Genomic DNA, 25,300 nt, shown 5'->3' with positions numbered 1-25,300 from the left:
AGCATTATAGCTCGGTGTCTCATGCACACATGAATCCTCTTCATTTTAAACTGAAAGATCAAAGGTAAATCGTATAATTATGTACAAAAATTCCCTGAAAGAAAATCCATCTCATTAACAATTTCAACATCAAGAAGTTATTTTGATTTATTATTTCTATTTGCATGTTGATAATTTGTACAACCATGAAACACAGGATTCAACTCTATAAATTAATCATGTACATTAATCTGTTACCATGTTGGATGTAAAAAGAATTTCCTGTTTACCAGGGTACATATATAGTTTATTTCTGTACAAATGAAGACATTCTTGACTTTTTAAAACTTACATTTCACCAATGGATATAGTTAGTAAATGAGGAAGGCTTCCGTGCTCAAGCTCAAAAAGTCTTTTTCACTTAAACAAGAACTGTTAGTTAAAAGGAAACCTAAATCAAGCTTTGTTAATCTACTTCAAAAAGGGATATAGGAATGGTCAATATGGGAATTTAGTTTAGTATGGGTATAGTAAAAATATCTTTACAATCAAACAGGATTACTGTTCCCTTAGAGCATTTTCATTTGTCTTTAGTTAACTTATCCCCTCTCCTAAAATTTAGGAAAGAGACAATTTGATGGGAACAGGTCTGCTTTTGTTCAAATGAAACTATGAGAAAAATCTACCTGAACACAATTTCAAAAAAAATTCTCATAAAAAAAGATTGCAATAGAGAACAACTTAATGAATGTAAAATTGAGATGCATGTAGTTACGATTCTCTGTACAGGGCCACTTCACCTAATATAAACTGAGATTACAACAGGACCTATAATTTTATCATGAAACATATGGAGATAACAAACGGTATTCAAGCTCAAAAGTCTATTCAAACAATACAAATCAGAAGTAGAGCAAACATGGACCTCTAAAACATCAGATATGGATCACGTGCCACGGAGGAGTGAGCATTCCCTGCCAACCAGACACACCCACTGTTTGTTCATTGTTTGGGAAATGACGGAAAAATCTGTTGACAATACAGGTGTTCTTATAGCCTAACAATTAGTATGCAAATGTCAGTCAGCATTTGACTTACTGTAAGGTTGCATTTGTTGACAAGGTCATTGTATTGATCATAGAACTTAGAAAATAATGACTTTATACTTTGTTATACATCATGGCCAAACTTTTCATTATTTGACTACAATCTGCAACTTCATAAATTACTATCAAAGTAAAAGCTGCACATAGGGATAGAGGTACTCCCAAAAATACAATTGGTGGTACAGCTTGTAATTAACAAATAGTCCCAGAATCTTGATTGCCTGTGTATTAACCCTTTTTTAAGCATAACAAGAAAACCTTAATTTGACAAGTACTCAAGCATTTTTATTGACTATTGTAATGAATTAAAGCTTCAATTCTTAAATGTCATTAATATGCCTATACATTGGCCTGCACTCATGATATTATACTAAAAATCACTAAATCGCATAGTGTTAAAAGCAAACAAATATATGAAATTAAAAATGATGCAGATAAAAACTTCAACAGATGAAAGAAATGACATGAAAGGGAAATTAGTCCAATATTAGTGATGGAGCATGATTTACTACACATTAACACAAAGACACATGCCACTGTCAAATTACACATTAAGTTATTATTATATTAGTACATATCTGTCTCTGTGTGAATGTAAATTTTTTTTATATGTGTGCACAAGTTGGTGTAAGAATGAATGCAATTTTGGATTTCAGATAATTTTCATTCCCTTCACATTTAGGATTTCCTAAATCAATTTTTTTTCTACAAGTCTAATAGAATATTTATTCCATTACTGATATTGAATATTTTGTGCATTTTATTGCATTTTGTGAAAACTTTGGAAAAAAAATGGGTATATACAGAGAAAAAAAAAAACACTGTCAGGTAATTTAGTTCATGCATGGTCTAAGGATTGCTTCTCAATATTTTGAAAACAATTGTTTAATTCAAGAAAATTACCAAGAAAGTGCGCAATTAACATTTTTGTTAAAAAATTAAGATATAGGAAAAGTTATCTGTAATTGACTTATGAACAATCCAGATCAAATGAAAGCTTGTGTCCTCTGCATTTCATAAATTAGAGACTGAAACTGTCACATATAATGACCTTTAAAATTTCAGAAAAAATCTTCATATATCCATAATTAAATGCACAAGTATACTAAATTTTCAACAATGAAAAAATGCAGAAGTACTTAACTTTTGAAAATGGAAATTGACTTTTTTGGTGGTTATCAAGTAATGCATATGAAGGAAAATATATCTAAATTATGTCAATACATGTACTTCTCAGAAAAATATTCATGCTGCCTTACAGACTTAATTTTTAGGTAAAGTTGTCATTTAAAAAAAAATATCCTAAACAGAAAAATTCCATATGCATGATTATAGCTCTGCAATTAATCAAATCTATATACTTAAATCTTGGAGGGAAAAAAATTCTGCCATCTGATAGTACGATAGGCCATGGCTTTGTGAATATAGAGAAATGAACCAGAAACAGTTGGCTTGCAAAGAGATAAGGGAGGGGGGGCTTCATCAATTCTTTTGTTTTTTAAATTTAAGTTACAAAGTAGTGTGAAAGTGCTAACACACAAATGTCAGTATTTAGAAAGTACGGTCAAGGAAATATTATCATCAATTTCAGTATTTCACTTCTTGCTGAATATTCCAACTTATTTATTACTAATTTACAGTATTATCTGAAATATATATTCAGGTTAAATTTCAAAAGAGCCATTTTATGAAAGTATTATAATCAGCAAAAATATGTAACAATGAAATCTTTCATTCAGTTTCCGTTGATCAACTTTCACAAGCAGGCCACATGAACAAACCTTCTAAATATTATTTAAATGAATACAAACCTTTTTACACACCATGCTATAATAAAACCAGCATAATTATTAAAACGGTGTGTCATAAATTTGATTGCCCCTCTATTTTTTTTTTTAGAATCTTTTTTCTGAAGGTCACAACTCCATATTTGTACTGCATGAATTCAACATTTCCTTCCCACAGTGTTTGAGAGTGATCTTCCATACTATAAGTCTAGATGGTAAAAGCAAATTTGTGATGTCAGATCAAGTCATTTTTAAGATATCCTCAATCTGATATGGAACGAATTGAGATACTGTCTGTGTCTAAATAATAGAAGACATCTGTTCTCAAATCTTTGGAAATCTTTATGATTCAAAATCATTAGCAAAATTTGCAAAATAATGTATGCTTAAAAATGAAAAAAAAAATGTCCTTAAGATTTTTCTTAATGCATGAAATTCAGAAACTGTTATCTGTTTCATGCAATATAATGAACAAGTGGATAAATTATTAATGCCATCCTTCTTTAAATACATGAACGCTGTGGTGAATGTTAAAATAAAGCAGACAAGCATCACTGCAAAATACAAATCTTTTTATTTAAAATGCCTGAAATCCTAATACATATTCAGCTATCAAGAAATTATAGTGTAATTCTCTATGTGTAAAAAGAAAGATTTTTCTATTATATGTTTTTCACAAAATTAACATCTTACCTCAGTTATTGGCATCATAATCTTCTAGTAGTTCTTTCATATTTCTTGAGTAATATAGACTATGATTGAAGTATATGCACTATGTTTTCTATAAACTGAGTATAAGTACTGAGTAACACAATATAGGGATAGCTCATACCTGGGAACAATATCCTTGAGACCATTCCTGGGAATACCAGTAAGAAGAGGGGGAGTATTTTGATGAAGGCACACAGCACCGTTCCTGCCTTAGCATGGTCAAAGGTCTTGCCAGCAAGTGCTCTCTGGACAATCACCTGTAATTCGTTCGTTAATGTTAATCAATTTAACTTAATACAGTAAGCCCAAAGGAAAAAATCTATATTATACATGTATCTCTAGTCCAAAAGCATCATCTTAGTGTCTGAGATTGAAAATAAGGTCCTTCTTTTGAATCTTTTTGGACAAAAATTGTGTAACCAAATTGGTCACAAAATCATATTGATACCATTTAAACTATACCTGATCAGAACACCAGTACCAGATCGAGTTTATGGACATTCCCACAATTCCAGGCCATGGCAAGTCTCCTGTCACGGGGTCACGGAACAGATGCATGTAATCGTCTCTAGGCATTCCACAGGTTGTGTTGGAATATTTTGTTGTGTTTGCAATGGCATGAGGATATTTTTCTACTATTCCATTTAACCCACCAACTTCTCCAAAGCCTGTTTTTCATATGTAAAAATATCAGTAAATCATAAAACCCGCCACCACCTCTCCAAAATTTTATTCATCTGCATTTCAAATGACCTTTTTCAGATATTTCTTACAACAAAAATTTGCAAATTTTATGGATTTGTTTTTATTGCCACAACTTTTAAGATATAATTTCTACTATATTTTATATACACTCTCCAAAACCTTTTCAAAAGTGCTTACAATAAAAATGTTTGTGATCTATTTTGCAAAATGCAAAACATTTTAATCCCAACCTGATACAAGGTGCAAAGCTTCAATTAAAGCTTAAATTACCTCCCTTTCTAAAAAATTTTTCCCTTTTCAAGAAAATGATTATTCTTCTATACAGAACTTATGAAAAATTTGACCTCAAATTTCAGTCCCATCTAAACCCCAGGGTCTAATCTAAACTCCACAGTCAAATGCTGCAGAAAATTAATTTTCTTATAAAAGAAAGGCACTGCTTCTGAAAATTATATGATGTGTGCACAGCAATGAATGTCCTAAATAAAATGTATGTCTACATCTTGTATTTTTGTTACATTTGACCCATATATCTGCACCATTTATCTTGATTACTTGTGAATGTAGTTATGCAGTGAAACACAGACTCCTGAAACTGATGCTCTGCTTTGACATTTTGAACATATGACAAAAAATGACTTACTCAAGCCCATTAGCACCAGTGCTCCAATTATCATGATTATAGTCTGTATAAAGTCCGTCCATATAACCGCAGTCAGTCCACCTAAAATAGATTACAAACCTCTAATCTAGACAATTTATTACATCACATAATACAAAAAGACACACAGACAGACAAATCTTTGAAGCTAATTAAAGTTTTCAAGGAAATTTGATTTTCATCCTAGACAAAGTCACTATTATTGCAAGTGCACAAAAATGGAATTTTTTTTAACATTTTTCCTATATATCATAAATTAATTAAACAATTTAACATTATACATATTGGTTCTTGCACATTTTTGTAAACATTTGGGTGTCAAAAAATATGCAACACTATACCAGGATGCTTCCACATAAGAGGCCAATGAATCCCCACCCTATGTTATGATGTCAATTCACACTATAAACTCACTGGCTTTTCTGGCCCAGTGGTTCGAAAGAAGATTTTCAAAGATTTTTCCTATATATTTCTATACAAGAGGCCAGTGAATTTTGATTTAACTTAAGTCAGGTCAGTGAAAATCAAAATTCCTGGCTTTGAAGTAAAAAGAAGATTTAAAAAGGTTTCCCTATATTTTTCTATGTAAAACTTTTGGGCTTGTTGATTATAAAAATCATACACAGTCAGATATATATATTCCTAACTGTCTTACTTGCGACTTGAACAAAAAAATTTCATTAATATATAAAATAAAATATATTCCTATGAACAAGCACATGTTGTTGAATCGTATTATCATAACCCCTATTATAACATGGATGTATTACAAACTTGTAACAACCAGAACTAGCTAGTAACTATTAACTAGTGCATAAAATGTGGCAAGTTTGTTCCAACGAAGTCAAAATGTGAAAAGTTTACCGAAACGCGACAAAGGACAAAAAATGGCGGCTCATTTAAAAAGTGGCCCCGCCCTTCCCCCGGGATTATTGAACAATTTAAAATCTACACTACCCCAGTACGTAAACATGTATAAATTTTTTACAGTTATGAAAATGTATTTATTTGGTCAAAATTTTTTTTGAAAAGTTAAGGGGCCAGAAAAATTTTGGTGGGCCAGTAAATTTTGAGCCTTCGGCTCAGGTGAGCTAAAAAGACACACAGCCAGTTTGATTTTCATCCTAGATTTATTGCAAATGCACAAAAATGGAATTTTATTTAACATCTCAAAGTTAATTAAACAAGAACCATATTTGCACATTTTTGTAAACATTTGGGTGTCAAAAAATATGCAATAAGAGGCCAATGAATCCTACCGTATAAGTGGAAATTTTAGCGAGACACAAATTTAGCGATTTCTCCTCAAAAACTGGTACATGTGTATTTCATTTTAAGCCTTTTTAGAAATTGCCTTCATGTCTGCATGCAAGCAAAGATCATGATATTGAAAAAATTCAACTGTATCTTAGAGCAAGACACACAGATATTAATTTGATAAATTTTAAGACTTGTAAGCAGTTCTCCTAGCACTGTGCCTTCTGATGAGAATCGTTTAATAATAATTTGTAGCAAGCAATAACTCACCTCAACTCTTTAAAAAACAAAGCTAGGTGACAGAAAGAATTTGATTTTTTTAAAATATCCTTTAAATGATGCATTATGCACAGAGTATAGAAATGTAAGAATGGCTTACCAGTAATTGTAAAAATGGTTGCAATACTCAGCAGTAATAGAATGGACCAGTACAAATTCCAATGCATAGACTGCTCTATAAATAATGCCCCCGCATACAAGTCTGCCTAAAAGAAAATAAGTAAAACAAAAATTGATAATTTTCTGATATCTTGAGATTTTGTCAGATGAATAAATTATATACTGAAAGTTAAACAGAGATTAAAAGTATCTATATAGCTACAAGAGATGTTTGTAAAACACTTATGCCCCTCTCCCCAAATGATTGGAATTTTTCTAAGTCCAGGGGGTATAACTCTATCCAAAATAGCACAATCATACCAAAAACAGAACATGGCCTAGATATTCTTATGATAAATCTGTATACTTAATTTTTTTTTCAAAATGTGCAACCTCTGCAAAGAAAACGGAAACAGCAAATAATTGGAATTTTTTTTCTGTCAAAGGGGCATAACTCTGTCCAAAATGGGTCGATCATACCTAAAACAGAACTTGACCTATGTATTCTTATGATAAATCTCAGTACATGTATACCAAATTTCATTTCAATACGTACAACCCCTGCACAGAAAATAAATGGAAACTGATGGTACACCAACAGACAGACCGACTGACCGACAGACAACAGCAAAGCAATATGCCTCCCTTCTTCGAAGGGGGGCATAAATATGGCTGATTGTTTGAGAGATTCTTTAAATGCAATGGTAATCATATAACACTTCAATGTTGGAAAATAAGAGCCAGCTAGTCTTTACCAAATTTCATAAATTAATATCTGTAAAAAAAAAATATGCAAACAAACCTGTACAGAATATACTAATTTTTCTCCCCCTGTTTTGCAAAAAAGAGGACTACTTAAATTAATATACAAAAGATTTTATGCACTGCTGCACATATATTGAAGAAACACACATTGTACAAAACTTACTGAGATTTTAGTAAAGATGTACACAAGGAGAGCTAAGACAGCCATATAGATCTGGATTCTCTGCCCTCCAAACCGACACTTCAGATACTCAGGCATCGTGTAAACCTTTCAACATAAAAATCATCATCTTTTGAATTCCACTTTCCTTTTTTGTTAAATTTCATATTCATTGGCTTTAATAGAAATTATTATCCACAGAAAATGGTTGCAAAAATTTAGGAAAGTATCAACGTTTTTAGATTTTGCTATACAGTTGTACTTACACCTGATGCAATATACACAGGTAGAAAAATGTACCCCAATAACATAAGGATGTAAAGAGCCTGAAAAAAGAAGAGAACTTGGCTTTAGTCAACAAATTAAAGAGGATAACCAAATAGAATCAATTTATTTTCCTAACATATATATCTGAAATACATAGAGAGTTCCCTGCATGGCTCTAAATATGGTTCACGCAAACAATCACACCTTTTGTTTTATATAATTATAATTATACAAGTACAAACGAGCTTCCAATTAAAATGACAACTGCCATGGTCAGCATTACTGATAATCTCTATTATAATCTGCACATCTTTCATTTCTCCTCTCTGAGTATAATAAATCTTTAAAACTAAGACAGACTACTCACACATAAGTTGATGTTACAAGGAATAAAACAACTCCATTTTCAAAGTCAGCATTTCGTGACTTCTATGTTTGTTATAATAATGACCTTTTTGGCAAATATAACCTATCACTTTTCAATAAGTTTAAAGACTTAGCTATCCATTCACTTTATTCTTGAGTGAAGAAAGTTAGATTTTAAAATCCTTAATATGTGTAACTTTCAATTTAGCTCTCTTGTTTATAAGGTTACAGTAGAGTACATGTGTAGTTATGAATTAGTTCACCCAATGGCATACACTTTTTAGCAAAAAATATACATGTACCCTAAAACTTGTACTTGATTCATTTAGTAGATCAAATTATCATATGTGTTACTGTGTACTTGTTCTCACACTTCTGTTCAAAACCAGTGAACTTTACATTCTCACACCATACCACCAACATCCTCCTTTTTATATGACAGCTTATAATTATTAGGTTTATTATTGCGTAACTGTATGGTTTGCGTAACATACATTGAGTTCATACAGGCCAATAGCAATTCCTGAAGCGGCTCCAGATCCTGCTAACCCCACAAAGTGGATACTTCCTATGTTACTGGCAAATAGGGAGGCTCCAACCTGTAATGTAACATAACACCAATTCTGTCATTTAATCAAGTTTGATAAACTTAATTAATTTTTCTGAATTAAATTACAATTTTTTTAAAAATTCAGACTTGTCATTTTTCTAGATCAAATTAAATAATAGGCCAACAAAACCAAGGCCATTTGCAAATTTTATGTTGAACATCTCGACTTTTTTTTTTTATAATTTTTTGCATGTCTTTTCTTCACTTGATATGACTTTGAATATATTCACCTTTACTGATGGCACTTCACATTAACAATTGAGTGAGATATGCTCAAACATAATCAAACATAGGATCAGCTTTCAATATTAATGCCCCACTAAGAATATGGCAGGGATAACAGGTTTGTTTTTTTTTTTGGTCTATGGTTAATCTGTCAAAATTTGCATTTCGCTCAGTTTCAAGAAAAATGTTGAAGATATTTTAATACTTTAGACCCTTTTCCCTGACCTTCACTGTCTCAATGACCTTGACCCAACTACCAGGTATTGTTTTTTTTGCAGTTATTTTTATATTGGCAAGGATTGTAAAACTGCAAGTTTTTTTTACCTTGATCTCCAAATGACCTTGACCCACTATTTCTAATTTTGTTCGTTTTGTTTTTAGACACTGTTCAAAAAAAAAATTGAACTTAATATAAAAATACAAATTGATATGACCTATTCAATAATGTCATAATTCTATGACTTTGACCTTTCCTATGACCTTGATATCAATTTTCCTTATGTTATACATTCATAGGAAACTGTTCAAGATTTCAAGAGTCTAATTTTTCATAAAATGTAATAATGGGAGAAAAATAAATTTCAAGTAAATAATACTGTAAATTTTTAAGAACCATATTTTATTTGACATAATTCATATTTCCTACTAAGAAGTCTTACTGGTATCCAGTGCATATTTCTTCCTGCCAGAAAATAGCCTCCTGCACTGCCCCGATTTTGCCGAGATGTCTGTCAAAAGAAAATAAAACTGTGATTTGTCAAATCTTATATTTCCAAACTCAAAGTACATTTTTAGTTCACATCCAGTAAAAAGATGTCTTCCTTAATAATCCTTTACCTATGTGATAAATATTATTAAGATCATTAGGACAAGAAGTATATTTAATTTATCATCATAAAAAAGTGTTAACTAGCAGACAGATGGACAGATATCTATGATTCTTGTTGAGACCTGTACCAAAGCAGAGGCCATAAAAAAAATCTTTGGTATTTAATCAGTAATTTAGAAGAAATCTGACTTGCTAGATGTAAGCACTGTGCACAAGAAGATAAAGGCCAAAACATGTACAATCAAGTCACATGCATTTATCAGCTTGTACCTCTAAGAAGCATTTATGATAAAATCCATGACATTCAATGAAGATTTTCTGGAAAAGATTTTGAATCAACCAAGCAGATGACATGATATTCATTTCATCTCTCTCTCTCTCTCTCTCTCTCTCTCTCTCTCAAATCAAATTAAATTGTTCTAAAATTATTGTTTCAATAAATGATGTTGTAATTGCAGGGGGGGGGGGGAGTTTCCTTTGACCTTTTGGTCTAAAATCAAATGCAATAGGGTCATCATCTTGTTTTAATTGCCAACCTAAGCATAAAAGGTTTGGTGACTATCAAGTAGACACACAGGGTCCCTGGCAGGTGTGACCTAATAACAAGGGATGCTTACTCCTCCTTGGCACCTGATCCCATCTCTGGACTTTCCAGAACCCATGTTTTATGCCACATTTATAGATTTGTAGTTTCAATTTTTGAGTTTGTTCTATATTTTCACCTTTTTTAAATTGATTCCTTGGTAAACATAAAATTTCAATTAACTTAAACTGGAGTACAAAATTACAGGTATCTTTGATTCAGTGTTCTCTTTTTCTTGAGAAACCTTTATTTCCTCAGGTGAAATTTATCACTAAATGCTCTCTTTTCCTTACATACTAGATGTATCCTTACAAGATAAATGTATTCCTAACAGTAAAAGATAAGATAAATGTAAATCTCCCTCCATTGCAAACACTCAAAACTCGCATGTGTTACTAGGTACTGTGCTGGTCCAGTCAGTAACAGAGGAATTTATTGGCTCCTTGGCCTACTTAATTACAAGACTAGCATTTAGAATGCTGGGGCTAAAAATGATGTACTCTAAGATTTCAAAACATTTGTATTTTCAAGGAATTGTGGGGAAATTTTTTTAGCAATTTAAGTTCCCGTTTCTTGTTAAAATGAGCATAATTCATTGTTACATGTATATACTAACATTGTCCATTAGTTTACATGTGCATGTCCTATACTTATCTTTCTTTAATCATTTGTCATTTATATCTTGTAAGAACTGCACTGCTCTAGATTAAAAAGATAATCACCAGATTTTTTGAGAGAATGCTTTTAGTAAAACATAAACATCACTCAACCAAGAGATTAGCTAGATCTCAAATGGAATTTTCACAATTCTGCTTAAGCTGTAACCTTGACCTCTGACTTAAATTGATCGCTATAGGTTTGTGTTCAAGACTGTAGCCAGCTTATATTTAGCTCCTAGGTTAGGTACATGTATTTAGGTCTGTTTGAATTAACATTGTTATCCCTGCATAATTGCTAGGCAAGCATTTTATATTCACAGCTTTATGACGAACTAAAAAGCCATTACACCACAAATCACTGCTTACTTTTTTCGCAAAGTACAATTTATGAATTTAAAATAATGAGATTTTTTAGTGCCAAAAAGGGAGGAAGAAATCTCTGAAATGAGAATCTAAAAAACTAAGTTTTATTGTTATTTGGCAGTCAGAAGGTTTGATCAGTGGTGGCCAGATAGCTTGATTCCTGGTTTGAAGCGACTCTCGCATTATTCTCATTAAATTCCTATTTCATAATACTGTAGAAGTACTTTTTTCCACGTGGTATTAATATAAGCTATGTACGCGGTCACAAATTTTCCAAGGAAATTTGTCCAAGTGTAATTAATATAAATGTAAGGCATATAATGACAATTTAGGAAATTTGCATAATTTTCTACCCATTGATTAAATAGAAATCGAGATTCCGCAGAATTTTGACCCCGTGGAGAAAAGTATGTACGTCTACATTAATATTGCTGGGGGCCAGATAGCTAAGTTGGTAGAGCACCTGATCAGAAATTCAGGAAGCATGGGTCCAAATCCCAGTCTGGTCCATCACATACTTCTCATTTCCAGTTACATTTGGTGCCAGCACACTCTCCCATTACAGTCACTTAAACCAAACTTCACTTTAAATCATTTTGCTTGCTTAAACAATGCTTGTTTATGGGTGAATTAAGGTCAAGAAGCACAAAAGGGAAACAGAATGATATAATATCTCAGACTACAGTCTTCAATAGAGGAGACAAATTCCTCCTGTGGTTCCTATCAAAGTCTTAAAGGTCATCATTCATTTCTTCTAGATTTTTCCTTTTACTGGGGATCAATGTTGACTTAAAAGAACATTTTTAATTAATTGGCTCTTAGATAATCAGTTTTATTACAATTTAAGTAAATGTTTGTTTTTGTTTGTTTGTTTGATGTCCCATTGAGAATTTTTCACTAGATATACTGAAAGGTAACTACTGTCATTTCTCAAATTATAGCCATTCAATTCATCGCCATTCTCACAATTATAATGCTATGATTTTCCAAGAATGTTCTTCCTGCTATATCAAGTATATAAAATTCTTTTCAAAATGCCAAATGTGCATACAGCCATCTGCCACCCCGTTTCTCCCTTGAGTTGGAGAAACTTGATACTTGGAGCCTTTTATAGGCAGTAAGAGATTTTTTAAGTTATAGCACCACCATGGGACTTCACTTATTTAACACATTTTAATCTTGATAGGGAACATAAATTTTGGTATGTCTTGGAAGACTGCATGAATAACTGCTATGATTTAATGATTAATAAAAATTTTCCACCAACCTGGTTGACACTATTTAGTTTTTGAGAAACATTGAGACACCTTATTATACCAGTAGCTAGTTTATTATTGACCAGCCAGTTTAAGCTTATAATTAACAGAAAAATAACCCTTTGTGAAACCTGAGCTAAACAATCTGTTTCCTGCTTTAAAAAGAAAAAAAAAATCAAGATCAATTTAAAATGAACACTGCTTTATTTTTTCTGACAATACATGTACTACCTGAATATTGAATTTGACATTTATCAAATGAAAATTTATCTTTAAATGCATTAAATTTTAAAATCTGTTAATTTAGAATTCTGTCATTAAACAAAATTTAAGCTTTTTAGATGTTAAAACTAATTTTAATTCACGCATTAGTGATCCAAGTATTTCACTATAGCTATATTTTAATAACATATTCCCTGGGAAGTTTATTTAAAGGGAACAAGATTAAAAAGTCTTTATTCCAAGAATTTTGGTTTTATATACAGGTAATCACATATACTTAAATATCATTTTATTTTCTTATGAATGGGTAGTTGAGTTACTGCCAAGTTTTTTCTGTACTGTAGGGTATGTATGTTGATGCAAACTGTGTCACTTCATATATGTCACACAATTTTCATAATGACTGCCTGAATGTAAGGAATATATGGACTGGGCACTAGACTTTCCCATCAATTTATTTGAACACACTAGAAGACCAGATAGTTCAGTGCTCTCAATTTCAAATTCTTGTAGATTTATTAGAATCTATGATGCTTAGGGTTCATTTCTTATTTGTAGAGAAACAGCCTCAAAGAGGGGATAGAGGGTTGGAGAGAAATGGAATGTAGCTGCATAAAAACGTAATCTTGACCTAGAATACCTCTCTCAAGATGCAAACAATCTACAGGACCTTACACTGTGACATTCCATGGTTGACAGGATCTCTGTCATATTTTAGAAAACTTCTGATCGGAGAGATAGTCTAAGATTTATAAAGAGGACTCTCCTCTCTGTTTACATATACACCTATGTCCATAGTGATGTATATATGTCATTCATCATCAGATCTTCAGGTGCTTCAGCTGTCATTGTTTAACATATAAATAAGTTCAATGGATTTCCCTTATAAAAACACATTAATTATTGAATTTAGGTATTTTATGAATACTGGTCTTTTTTATTACAAAGTTATCTCATGGAAATCCTTTCTCTCAAATTATCAAATACATAATTAAAAGAACACATAATTTTAAAGATTTTCTAAAGTTTTTATTTACTGCTCTTTTGTGAGAGTTTAATGGAAAGAACTTTCTAAAAGAATTATTGATATTCAACTTTGTAAAAGTTTTGATTTTAAAAAGTATGTCACTATTTAATTTTTAAATAACTATAGGGAAAAATCTCTATCATGCTTGGCCAATTTTTTGTGCAATTAACCTAGAAATAAGAGACCTCTTGCAGAAATCTAAATTATCTCTTTACTTAGATTAAACATGCATTAAACACTAGGCACAAAATATTCCATTACACCCGACATACATGACAATGAAGCATATTATTTTGGATTTTTTCTATGAATGAATGCCTCACAAGACATCCACGGCAGAATCCATTTTCAATAATAATGACATAATTAAAATCATAATATCAAATTTAAGAACTTTAAATAAATATTATAACAATACTGTAATATTTTGAATTAAATTTATAAAATTAGTCAATGCAGAATATTTAAATTATTTTCTGAACTCTATACATTTGCACTAAACCATGCAATTCATTTTATACAGAAATCAGTTACTCAACTCTGACTTCATAAATTAAGACATATCTCTATTTATTTGCATCCTGCTTCCAAGAGGACAGACTTGATAATAAAATTTAAACCAACTGCGTCAACGTTCACTCTATATATGTGCATGTACATGCATTTAATTTTAACATTTCCTTTTTGTTAGTCATATGCTACTTTCCTGAATTGCAATTTGCAAGGGTATAATTTTCAGGACAGATAGAAAACTAAATGTAACTGCAGTCATAAATCAAAGGAATGAAAAAAATTGTGCAAAATGAAAAACTGATTTAACATATACTGATGAATTTTTCACCTGCATGGCTGGATACAGAGTATATGAGTTAATTTAATTTAAAAAGTGTTGTTTTGCAGACTAGGTTGATCAATGTCTTTTGCATGATACACTATACACACAAAATGCAGAGGGGGCACTTTTTTATTATTTTAACATAAACTTAAGGGTTTCACGTAATTTGTTGCATATTTTCAAATGTTTGTGATAATAATAATACAAGATGAAGATATATAGGGATTTTATAATGGCCACCCATTAAAAGAGAAGGTAATATGGGACTGTGGGAAATAAACATTCTTCAATTTATTTAGTAAAAGAAATAAATTGTTCAAAAAATATATTATACACTTGAAAATCTAGGTGCGAGCCTACATGGATCATAAAATAATCATGTTTTAATTATTATATTTTTTTAATATTTAACTATCAAGACATCAGACAAATACTTTTTATATATATGCATTCTCCTACATCTTTTTTTGGGGGGGGGGGGGGGGATTTTTAAACCAAGAATATATATGTCTGTTTGTCCCCTCCCATTTTTATGCATTTTAGCAAAAGCAAACCACAATTTAAAGAGGGACATCGTTAAAACAAATCTCTTTCTGATCAAGGTATATAGTCCAGTCAACCTAGTTTCAACCTTAAAACTACAGAGCATTTCTTAATTACTCGTTCAATCGCGAATATTCGAGTGCTTATATTTGCATATGGATAGGCCTAGTGCATATTCGCGAATATTCCTTTGACGGAAACCGCCAATTTTCTCTTTCTTTTTTTCTCCAACTTCTTCATAGTTAAGGTATCATTGTTCATTTTTTTTAAAATTGCATTAAAAGACTCATTTCTACCTGTAACCAAAGTTTCATCAACTGACACCGAAAGGTTTACAAATATTTTGTGATTTTATGACACGATACGATGACAGATGTAGACACTTGAGCACAGCATCTCGCGTGCAGATTGCCAGTAAACGTCATAAACATTTGATTAAAAAATTGCATTCAAATTCTAAGTACGTGTATCTCACTACATACCCATAATCCTATAAACAAGACAAAAGCAAAATATCCAGCGATGACAATAAAATCCCCGTAATGAAGCTGAGTACCTTCAACTGTATCTCCCTCCATCGCGACATGAAACAAACGGAAATGTGTGCAGTTCACAACTTCGTCTGATTCCGTGTTCTTACGGAATCGATCGAGGAGCACCGAGTGCGGTTTGCGGTTTGGGACAACTTCAAATCTATGGCGGCCCAATGCAGTTCAAAATTTAACCAAAGCTCGGATCAAATGAAAATTTTTATATTGAAATACATTTGTAGAAGAACACAACTTTGATTAAAAATTTCTGTTATATAAATTTTAATTATCATCTTGCTCTATTAAACACTGTTTATCTCTAACAAACTTTAAACCCATTGCTTGTGCAAGAAAATATTCAATATTTTAAATATATTATCAGCTGATTGCCACACTGTCACTTTAATGGGTTCAAAGTTTCAAAACCGTATAAACTTCCATGTTCAAATTCTGCAGTTCCAGGCGAGAGCAATAAGCGGACCCCTCGAGACGATGTAAACGCATAAAAACTATAGTGCTTCTTTCACTTTTAGTTTAGCCGACTCTTTGACACAATGCAGCCAAACTGTTGGCATGATTGAAATGACCATTGAGCCCTCTACCAAAATTGTGAAAAGTATGGCTATAGAATCAGGGGTTCGAGAGTTTGGATGGGGCTCTTAAAATCAAAAAGAAAATGAATAAATTCTTCAAAAGTCTCATCTCCCCTTGCAGATAAACTAGGTTCAATGTTATGTTGATCAAAGGTATACCTCTTCCAAAATTGAAGCATCAGGGCCAGGTGTGAGACCATGCAGGAGCGGATCCATGAATTTTTTTCCAAAGGGGGGGGGGTGGTTCCACCCCATGTCAAAAAAGAATTTCCAACCCAGGAATTTCCTGACAAGCAAAAAAAAAAAAAAAAATAAATAAATAAAAGAAGAAGAAGAAGAAAACATGATTCCATTTATTTCCCAAACGTAAAAAATCGTTTGGGAGGGGATGGGTAGTCATTGACTTTCAAGCTTGAGACCTATGACTTTTCACACCAATTTCACATAAGTAGATCTGCACTTTCGAGATGGGGTCCGTGTTTTGTAGAGGGTCCGAGGTCACGTACTTTACTTGAATTTGTATATACATTAAGTAACTGCAAATTCCAAGGGGGGGGGGGGGTCCGGAACCCCTAGAACCCTGAGCGGAACTCTAGATCCGCACAATAGGGACTCTATTGATTATATTAGGTCCCTGAGTGAATATCACAGGCAAGGCACTTGTTTCGGAAATACAATGTAGTTAAAAAAAAAGTTTTTTTCCCCTGCTACTATGTATAAGGCAAACATACCAAGCGCAAATAATTATGATGCGCAAGGGTATCTTTTCAATGACAGTGAATTTCATTGACAGGGTTACGGTATATAAAGTAATTTATTAAAAAAAAAAAAACCATAAACCACACTGTTTTGAAAATCGTCCTCTTGCTTTTGGGTATTTTGCAGATAACCTTTGTATTTGGTTTAAATTGCACCTGTTTTGAATATACTTTAAAAATAATACCACATTTTATGCATTATTTCTATGAAAATCATTATGATGAGCGAGGTGCCTCAACCAAAATTGTGCATACTGAATTTCTTGACCTGGCCCTGGGTCAGGGCTCTAGTAGAGAGTAGGCTTTGTTCATTCTAAAGTGAAAAGTATTTTATTTTTGAGAATTATCTTCTCTGCCTCTGGTCATCAAAAACAATGACATTGCTTTAATTATGTCTATCATACGAATCAACTCACCGCGAATCGACATACATGTATGGAACTCTTCTATGATCTAAAGGTAAGAGTGGTTAAAGTAATGGAAGTGTTGCGCTCAAATAATTCTCCATGTATTGAAATTGCGCAGTTTGAAGAATTTGATGTACAAGTCACAGTAAAAACAGACACAGAGAAGAAGTTGAAACAAAATGTAAACAACAAAAAGTTTAAAGTAATCAGGTATGCCCAAAGTTGGTATATATTATAATGTAAACAGAGTAAATTCGAACTCCATGTGTACAATAGTGGTTTGTATTCATATTCTTTTACCACTCCATAAAACTTTGTGTAAGACTTAATTTTTATCACATTATTAAATCTATTTATGATTCATTCAACTGTTCAAACATTTGTCAACTCTGTTGAAAAAAACTTTTAGTTCAGTGCTAGATGGTCAATGAAATTTTCCACTTTCTCAGAATAACATTCCATTAAAATTCAGCATAACATTTTTTCAGGGAATGTTTACTACGGCTACTCAGTTCAACGATTTCATCAAAACCAATCTTTTGTGTTGATCTACAGAATGAAGATGGTAACTTTTAAATATATATACTATATCAGCCTTACTCTCTGTTAGTGATGGGGAATCGGAAAAAAATCATAATCGATTATCGGTAATAATCGGCTGGGCATAATCGATTAATAATCGATTATAATCAAAATTTTGAACTTCAATAAAATTAATATAGAAAAGTTAAAACTTATTCAAATTTCTGTCAGACTTTTACATAAAAAAAACATATACTTACATAAAATATTAAAAAATTTTAATTGAAATTTCTTTTTTTAAAAAGTGGAAAATAGTATTTTGTCTACTTTAAACAATATAGGACTATTGAAACTGAATGGGAATTTATTTTTTTTTATAAAGTCCATGCAATGGGTATTTTACTGATATTAGTCCCACTTTTCATTTAATACATGTATGTATTTATTTCTTAAAATTAGTTTTGATTAGTTAAAATTGCAAGTTGTAAAAGTAATTTTCCTCATGTTAGACTTGTATTTATGATTATAATTACGTTTAAAGATTGACTAGACTAATTATTTTTCCTTTACTTGCAATATTACTGTTTCCTGGTATTAGTCTAACCCCATATTTAATCATGGCGGTAAAAGTATCAACAAGACACGGGATCCTTTCATGTTTTCAACATTCATCACTACTTTTATGCTCTTTGCACTTGGATTTGGTAATAAAATTAAAGTTTGACAATTTTATTTTTTGTTAGCGATGTCGGCGACATTTATTCTATAATCGATTAGTAGCATCGAAGAGCTTCTAACGACCGACAATCGATTGTCGCCGACAATCGTTCCATCACTACTCTCTGTTTGTACATTTTTTATTCAGGTCAATTCCTACTGTTAAAAACTCACTATAAAATTAATAGACAGGCAGAGCTGGTATTTATAAAAGTTTTCAACCCTGCCATTAAGATTACCCCCCCCCCCCCCCAAAAAAAAAGGAAGAAAAATTAGAACAAGTATATGTAAAACTATGATTTTTTATGTTGTCTGCTTTGAAGCTGTCAAGTTGTTCATTTCTTAATTCTGTTTAAGCATGTAGATGGATGCAGATATTTTAATTACAGCTCTTCCTTATTGCAGGTATTGCTGGATTGCAATGGAAGAAACACTTTTCATCAAAGATTAATGTTCTCATTGCACAGAACAAAGAATTAGATGCAGTCAAAAGAAACTGTCAAGTTTCAGATTTTATGTGGTCTGAATTTAATTTTTCACTTGAAAGACAACCCGGTGATGTTCAACTTAAACAGAAAGATGATGAAGTCCACATTTGTCAGTGCCAACCAAATGTTTTGTTACATCTGGAAGCCTTTGATTTCATGTGAGTTTTTTCTTTCTGTGTGTAAAATGAATTTACTAAGAGTAGATGTACTTGTGCATTTTCATATGATGCCAGCATCCAGTCTTTTGAGTTATGTACATGGCAGGCTTTTTACTCATTAGTTATGTCTGTACAGTTTTTTTCATACATATACATGGCTAAAGCCAAGCTAAATTTAATGAAAAATGTCTAACAAAAATACCCTGTATGTAATAATTTCTGCTGACTAGATGAAAATATTTTCCTAAATTTTCTATTATAATAATTATTATCTTGTAGATTTCTTCAACCTGAGGGTCACATGACAAATTACTTTGATTCAGTATTTAGTAATTTACGCAACGATGGTTTGTTGTGTCTGTCATCATCAGACATTTCTATTCAGTTTACGAGGACAGCTAACGTGATTAGGCGTTATTGTCATGCCCACGTGATGAAGACTGACTACATGAGGGAGATGGCTGTCAGAGTTATCATTGGTTGTGCTGTTAGGTAAGCCATCTTTTCCCAAGAATTCATGATTACTGAATAACATTTTTACAATGAACTAACTTCTATCCCAGTAACCTGATGTCAATGCTGAATTAATCTGTTTACATATTAAAAGAAGGTGTTTATTTACCTCATATAAAAATTCCACTGGTATAAGATTCAATTACAAAACTTGAAATATATTTCTTTTTCCACAGATTATACTTGTCCAACCAAACATTTAATTGAATATATGTCAGAATTTGTTGATACATAAATCTTGCAAATTATTGAACTTTAAAGTTATAAGTTCTGCTTCAGTAATACATGTTAAGTAACTGTTAAGATGATATTTTTCTGCCAGGTCAGCCTCTAGATGTAACAAAGGACTGAATGTTTTATTGTCAGCCTGCATAGAGGACACTTTTCTGATTGTATTAAAGGTGTGTAGGGGACCACAAAATGCTGACAAAAGCCTCAATCAGATTAAAGAACAATTGCACTGTCAGATTTGTGAGGAGCGGTGTTTTCTTCCTGGAGGCCTTACACCAGTAGGTAAGGATAAAATGGTGGTCTTACACCAGTAGGTAAGGATAAAATGGTGGTATTACACCAGTAGGTAAGGATAAAATGGTGGTCTTACACCAGTAGGTAAGGATATAATGGTGGTATTACACCAGTAGTTAAGAATATAATGGTGGTATTACACCAGTGGGTAGATATAAAATGGTGGTATTACACCAGTAGTTAAGGATATAATGGTGGTATTACACCAGTAGTTAAGGATATAATGGTGGTATTACACCAGTGGGTAGATATAAAATGGTGGTATTACACCAGTAGTTAAGAATAAATTGGTGGTATTACACCAGTAGGTAAGGATAAAATGGTGGTATTACACCAGTAGTTAAGGATATAATGGTGGTATTACACCAGTAGGTAAGGATATAAAATGGTGGTATTACACCAGTAGTTAAGAATAAATTGGTGGTATTACACCAGTAGGTAAGGATAAAATGGTGGTATTACACCAGTAGTTAAGGATATAATGGTGGTATTACACCAGTGGGTAGATATAAAATGGTGGTATTACACCAGTAGTTAAGAATAAATTGGTGGTATTACACCAGTAGGTAAGGATAAAATGGTGGTCTGACACCAGTAGGTAAGGATAAAATGGTGGTATTACACCAGTAGTTAAGGATATAATGGTGGAATTACATCAGTAGATAAGGATATAATGGTGGTATTACACCAGTAGGTAAGGATAAAATGGTGGTCTAACACCAGTAGGTAAGGATAAAATGGTGGTATTACACCAGTAGTTAAGGATATAATGGTGTACCGTATTACACCAAGTAGGTAAAGATATAATGTTGGTATTACACCAGTAGGTAAGGTTATACTGTAGACGTACTTTTTTCCACAGGGTCATGATTCTGCGGAATCTCAATTTCTGTTTAATCCGCGGGTAGAAAATTACGTGGATTTTCTAGATTGTCACTATATGCCTTATATTTATATTAAGTACGCTTGGACAAATTTCCGCGGAAAGTTTGTGACCGCGTACATAGCGTAAATTAATACCATGCGGAAAATAGTACTTCTATAGTAATGCTTTTTTACACCAGTAAGTAATGATATAATGGTGGTATTACACCAGTGGGTAGATATAAAATGGTGGTATTACACCAGTAGTTAAGAATAAATTGGTGGTATTACACCAGTAGGTAAGGATATAATGGTGGTATTACACCAGTAGGTAAGGATATATTGTGGTCTTATAAAAGTAGGTCAAGACATTACTTGTTTTATTTCGTGTTTTTGCCCCAGTAAGAGATGTTATATCTCATGTTTTATGTTGTGGTCTTTCATGCGGTAGAATGTAACTTGAGTACCTTAAATACATGGTATTATTTTACTAAATGGTTGTAACTTGAGTCATGTGTGGTGTTATTTACCATCATTTGCTTGATGACAAATAGATCCCTTCTTTACTGAACTGTTGAAAACTCTTTTTACAGAGAATCCGTACAGCTTATTACCATGTTCTTGTCATGAAGAAGTACCTGGAAGGACTGCAGTTGTTCTGGGACCAATGTGGTGTGTAATTAAACATATCTAAACAATCTTATTGCATTAAATTATTTTCCCAGCAATTACAGTATTGGATGAAGTATATTTTATAACCTCTCTTTGATCTTGTTAGTCAGGATTGTGTTTCAAGGGAGATAACTTCGATTTATAACTTGTAATTTGAACCCTTCTATGTTTATTAATGTTCTATAAGATATAAAATTAGTACATTTATTCCATTATTGACCTAGGTCAGGAAAAATACTTGATGCCACTTACATCTCCAATTTACTGAAGCCATCCGATAAGTTACCAGTATTAAGTGAACAGTTAAAGAAGGTCCTACTGACCGTCCAGGAGGAAGCCATCTGTTCTGATTCCGATTTCTCTGAAACTGTTGAAACTTTATGGTGTGATACAGAACCAGTCTCAAAAAAGCCAAAATTATGTGTCTCTAAAGATGCCAGCATCGACCATCCACCATTTTATATCAACATACATAAAAGAAGATTCAAAGACGTTACCATTCCAAAGTAAGTATATCAGATACTTATTACAATCATTGATACAAAAACTAATACAATCCATCAATAGGCACAAAAAATATTTAGGAGAGCTCAGTTGATGGATAACATGGTAGAAAATTGTATGGAGTTTTTGAAATTGATCTATTTTATAGATTTAATTAACAGGGTTTTAGTATTTAGCCCAAGTCGTTTCTAGAAATATTTGAAAATCAAATTTTAAGATAATCAAAGATGAAATCAACATCCACAGTGTGATTTTTTTTTGCAGGATGAGAAAACTGCTGAGCTTTTTGAGATCTGAAGGATACCGAGCGAGTAGAACTCATTTTGATCCTTATAGTGTCAGAACCAGTGCAAATCTAACTCAGTTCCACAATGTTTTATTAAAACACTGCAAGAAAAACAAGCAATAAATTATGCAGATAAATTATGTCCATTTCATAACATTTAATGTCACTCAAAATGTAATATTTTTCATTTATACAGATGAATACATTGCTATGTTAGCAATGTTTTGTTTTCTATTTTTATTAAACTTTGAACGTCTGACTTTTTTAAGTATCTTTATTTTTACACAAATATGAATGAGTTCTTTGGAATGTTGATACAATGAATATTCACAACCTTATCTATAAATGAGCTAAGTACCTTTATTATCAATAAATCAACAAAATAATTTGATGATAGTTATACTGTACTAATTTGAATTGCTTATCTGGAATTTACTGTCCATAAAGTGTCATAACCTGACATAAATTAATGTGCATAAATAAAAATAATGTGCATAAATAAACAAAGTCACGATTCAAACAAAATATACAATTGCCATTTTGATACACAGGCTTAAAGCTTTACCCAGATCAACAATGTATCAGTGTAGCTGAGCCATACTGGTAGTTGAACTCAAATTTCAAATCTCTCAATGTATCACTTATATCATCTTCATCTTGGAAATGACAAAACATTTTAAGCAGTTAAAATTAAAACTAAAGATAAAATTGACTTTAGATTAGAGTAATTATTCCACAGTAAACTACTGTAAAATCACATATTTTCGTGGGGTCAAATTTTCATGGTTTGAGGTTTGAGGTTCTTGATTGGCATTCAGCACAAGCCTTGCTTAGTAGCTATGGATGTAAAATTTTACATTTTGTGGGAACATGATTGTTTTTACTCTGTTTCTTATTATTATTATTATTCCTGAAAATTTTGTTTGAGTGATTTTGTAAACTACACATCCGACTAAGGTAAAATGTTTTTAGGGTCAATAGACATGTTATGTAGATTTGCCGAACAAAGGTCATTTTGCGCGCACGTGCAACATGTAAAATGACCGATTTAATTGATATAGGCGTAACTTTTTAAATTTTTGATGAAATGCTTTGAAACTCATAATGTAAGGATATATTAGTAATATAGACAATATGATATGGTCAAAATAGCAAGATCTCATGCGCATGCACGTGCGCTTTGCTCTGATTGGCTGAAACTAAAGTCTCAATATCTTTCTTGTTTTTTGAGGAGATCCTTTGAAATTTTGAACATAGCCATGCATTAGGATATCCTACAACATGATATATAGAAATTATCATGAAAACACGTGCATGCACGTGCGCTGCAATCTGATTGGCTGAAACTTTAAATAGCTAAAACTCCCTTGATTCTCAACCAAACAGGATGGGATTTGGAACATAGATATATATAATGGACATCTACAAGAAGGTATAGTCTCCATGCACATGCATACATGTGCGTGTACGTACGCTGCAATCTGATTGGCTGAAACTTTAAACAGTTTTAACTCCCTTGGTTTTCAACCAAACGGGATGGGATTTAGAACATAGATAGATTTAATGAACTTCTACAAGAAGGTATGGTCACCATGCTCATGTATGCACGTGCGTGCACGTGAAATGGGTAAAATCAAAAATACACTTGAATGAGTGAATTTTTTAATACTTTTGGATTAAATACTTTAATATTTAGTATATTAAAATATATAGATTGTGTAGACAAGATGATATGGTCATTACGTATATGCCTTCACATGCACACACATGCAATGCTAAAATTTGAATGAGCATGGTACATTTCTGGGTAAACATTGTTAAAATTTCAAATGCATAGAGTTTGTGTTAATAAATGAAGCTTACAGGGAATATGGCACCAAAAGGGAGTTGGGGAGCGTTTGGGTTCATCTGATTGGCATTCAGCACATTAGCACTAGTTTACTGTGTGTTCCAATATGAATACACTCATTTTTTTCACAGTTTGTTTCTTTCTCCTTTTTAAGCGATAGATTTTTTTTCTGACCATGTTTTTGTGTACCAGTAACTCATCAAAATTATTTTTTAAAATTTTTATATAAATAAAAAGAAAACAATTTTGAGGATATACATGTAAATTTTAAACAAGAGGCCCAGGGGCCACAGCGCTCACCTGAGCACATCAGCTAGGAAAAAGCACAAATCAGATCAGAACTGAGTTTACTGGGAGGGGGGGGGAGGCTTGAATTATAACCCCCCAGAGGGTCATGATTTGAACAAACTAGAATCTACACTACCTGAGGATGATTCCATATAAATATCACTAATCATGGCTTTGAAGTACTTGAAAAAGAAGATTTTAAAAGGTTTCCCTATATATCCCTATGTAAAACTTTGGTCGGCCATTTTGGCCCCACTCTAGCCCCGGGGGTCATGACTTGAACAAACTTGAATCTGCACTACCTGAGGATGATTTCACATGAGTTTTATCTT

At 32.2% G+C, this 25,300-nt stretch overlaps 2 protein-coding genes across 2 annotated transcripts in view; one reads left to right on the top strand and one right to left on the bottom strand.

Moving 5' to 3' along the window:
* Positions 1 to 15,909, bottom strand: part of LOC134283873 (sodium/glucose cotransporter 4-like) — a 38,153-nt gene extending 22,244 nt beyond the window's left edge. The window contains exons 1-9 of the mRNA XM_062766392.1: positions 15,777 to 15,909; positions 9,637 to 9,705; positions 8,637 to 8,741; positions 7,776 to 7,835; positions 7,513 to 7,617; positions 6,586 to 6,691; positions 4,932 to 5,012; positions 4,046 to 4,251; positions 3,705 to 3,840 (exon numbers count right to left, since the gene is read on the bottom strand). Of these exons, the coding sequence (XP_062622376.1) occupies positions 3,705 to 3,840; positions 4,046 to 4,251; positions 4,932 to 5,012; positions 6,586 to 6,691; positions 7,513 to 7,617; positions 7,776 to 7,835; positions 8,637 to 8,741; positions 9,637 to 9,705; positions 15,777 to 15,872 (964 nt within the window). The 5' untranslated portion in view covers positions 15,873 to 15,909. The remainder of the gene's footprint in view (positions 1 to 3,704; positions 3,841 to 4,045; positions 4,252 to 4,931; positions 5,013 to 6,585; positions 6,692 to 7,512; positions 7,618 to 7,775; positions 7,836 to 8,636; positions 8,742 to 9,636; positions 9,706 to 15,776) is intronic.
* Positions 15,910 to 17,634: 1,725 nt separating this feature from the next.
* On the top strand, positions 17,635 to 23,177 carry LOC134283871 (TRMT1-like protein). Its single transcript, XM_062766386.1, has 8 exons — positions 17,635 to 17,792; positions 18,071 to 18,147; positions 19,227 to 19,467; positions 19,747 to 19,959; positions 20,303 to 20,493; positions 21,963 to 22,041; positions 22,266 to 22,547; positions 22,810 to 23,177. Exons 1-8 carry the CDS (start codon positions 17,653 to 17,655, stop codon positions 22,952 to 22,954), a joined length of 1,368 nt encoding a protein of 455 aa, XP_062622370.1. The 5' UTR covers positions 17,635 to 17,652; the 3' UTR covers positions 22,955 to 23,177.
* The last annotated feature ends 2,123 nt before the right edge of the window (positions 23,178 to 25,300 follow it).

Source organism: Saccostrea cucullata, unplaced genomic scaffold (genome assembly GCF_032062105.1).
Source record: "Saccostrea cucullata isolate Sc308-1 unplaced genomic scaffold, CSIRO_AGI_Scuc_v1 ctg852, whole genome shotgun sequence".
NCBI classification, from domain to species: domain Eukaryota; kingdom Metazoa; phylum Mollusca; class Bivalvia; order Ostreida; family Ostreidae; genus Saccostrea; species Saccostrea cuccullata.
The sequence above is the reverse complement of the archived record's forward strand: the minus strand, read 5'-3'. Positions and strand labels throughout refer to the sequence as shown.

Excerpts from the sequence above, each read along its gene's own strand:
- LOC134283871 (XM_062766386.1), top strand. The coding sequence starts at position 17,653 with ATGGAAGTGTTGCGCTCAAATAATTCTCCATGTATTGAAATTGCGCAG. Across the intron at positions 19,960-20,302 it reads ATCATTGGTTGTGCTGTTAG|GTCAGCCTCTAGATGTAACA; the intron begins GTAAGCCATCTT and ends TTTTTCTGCCAG. Across the intron at positions 22,548-22,809 it reads AAAGACGTTACCATTCCAAA|GATGAGAAAACTGCTGAGCT; the intron begins GTAAGTATATCA and ends TTTTTTTTGCAG.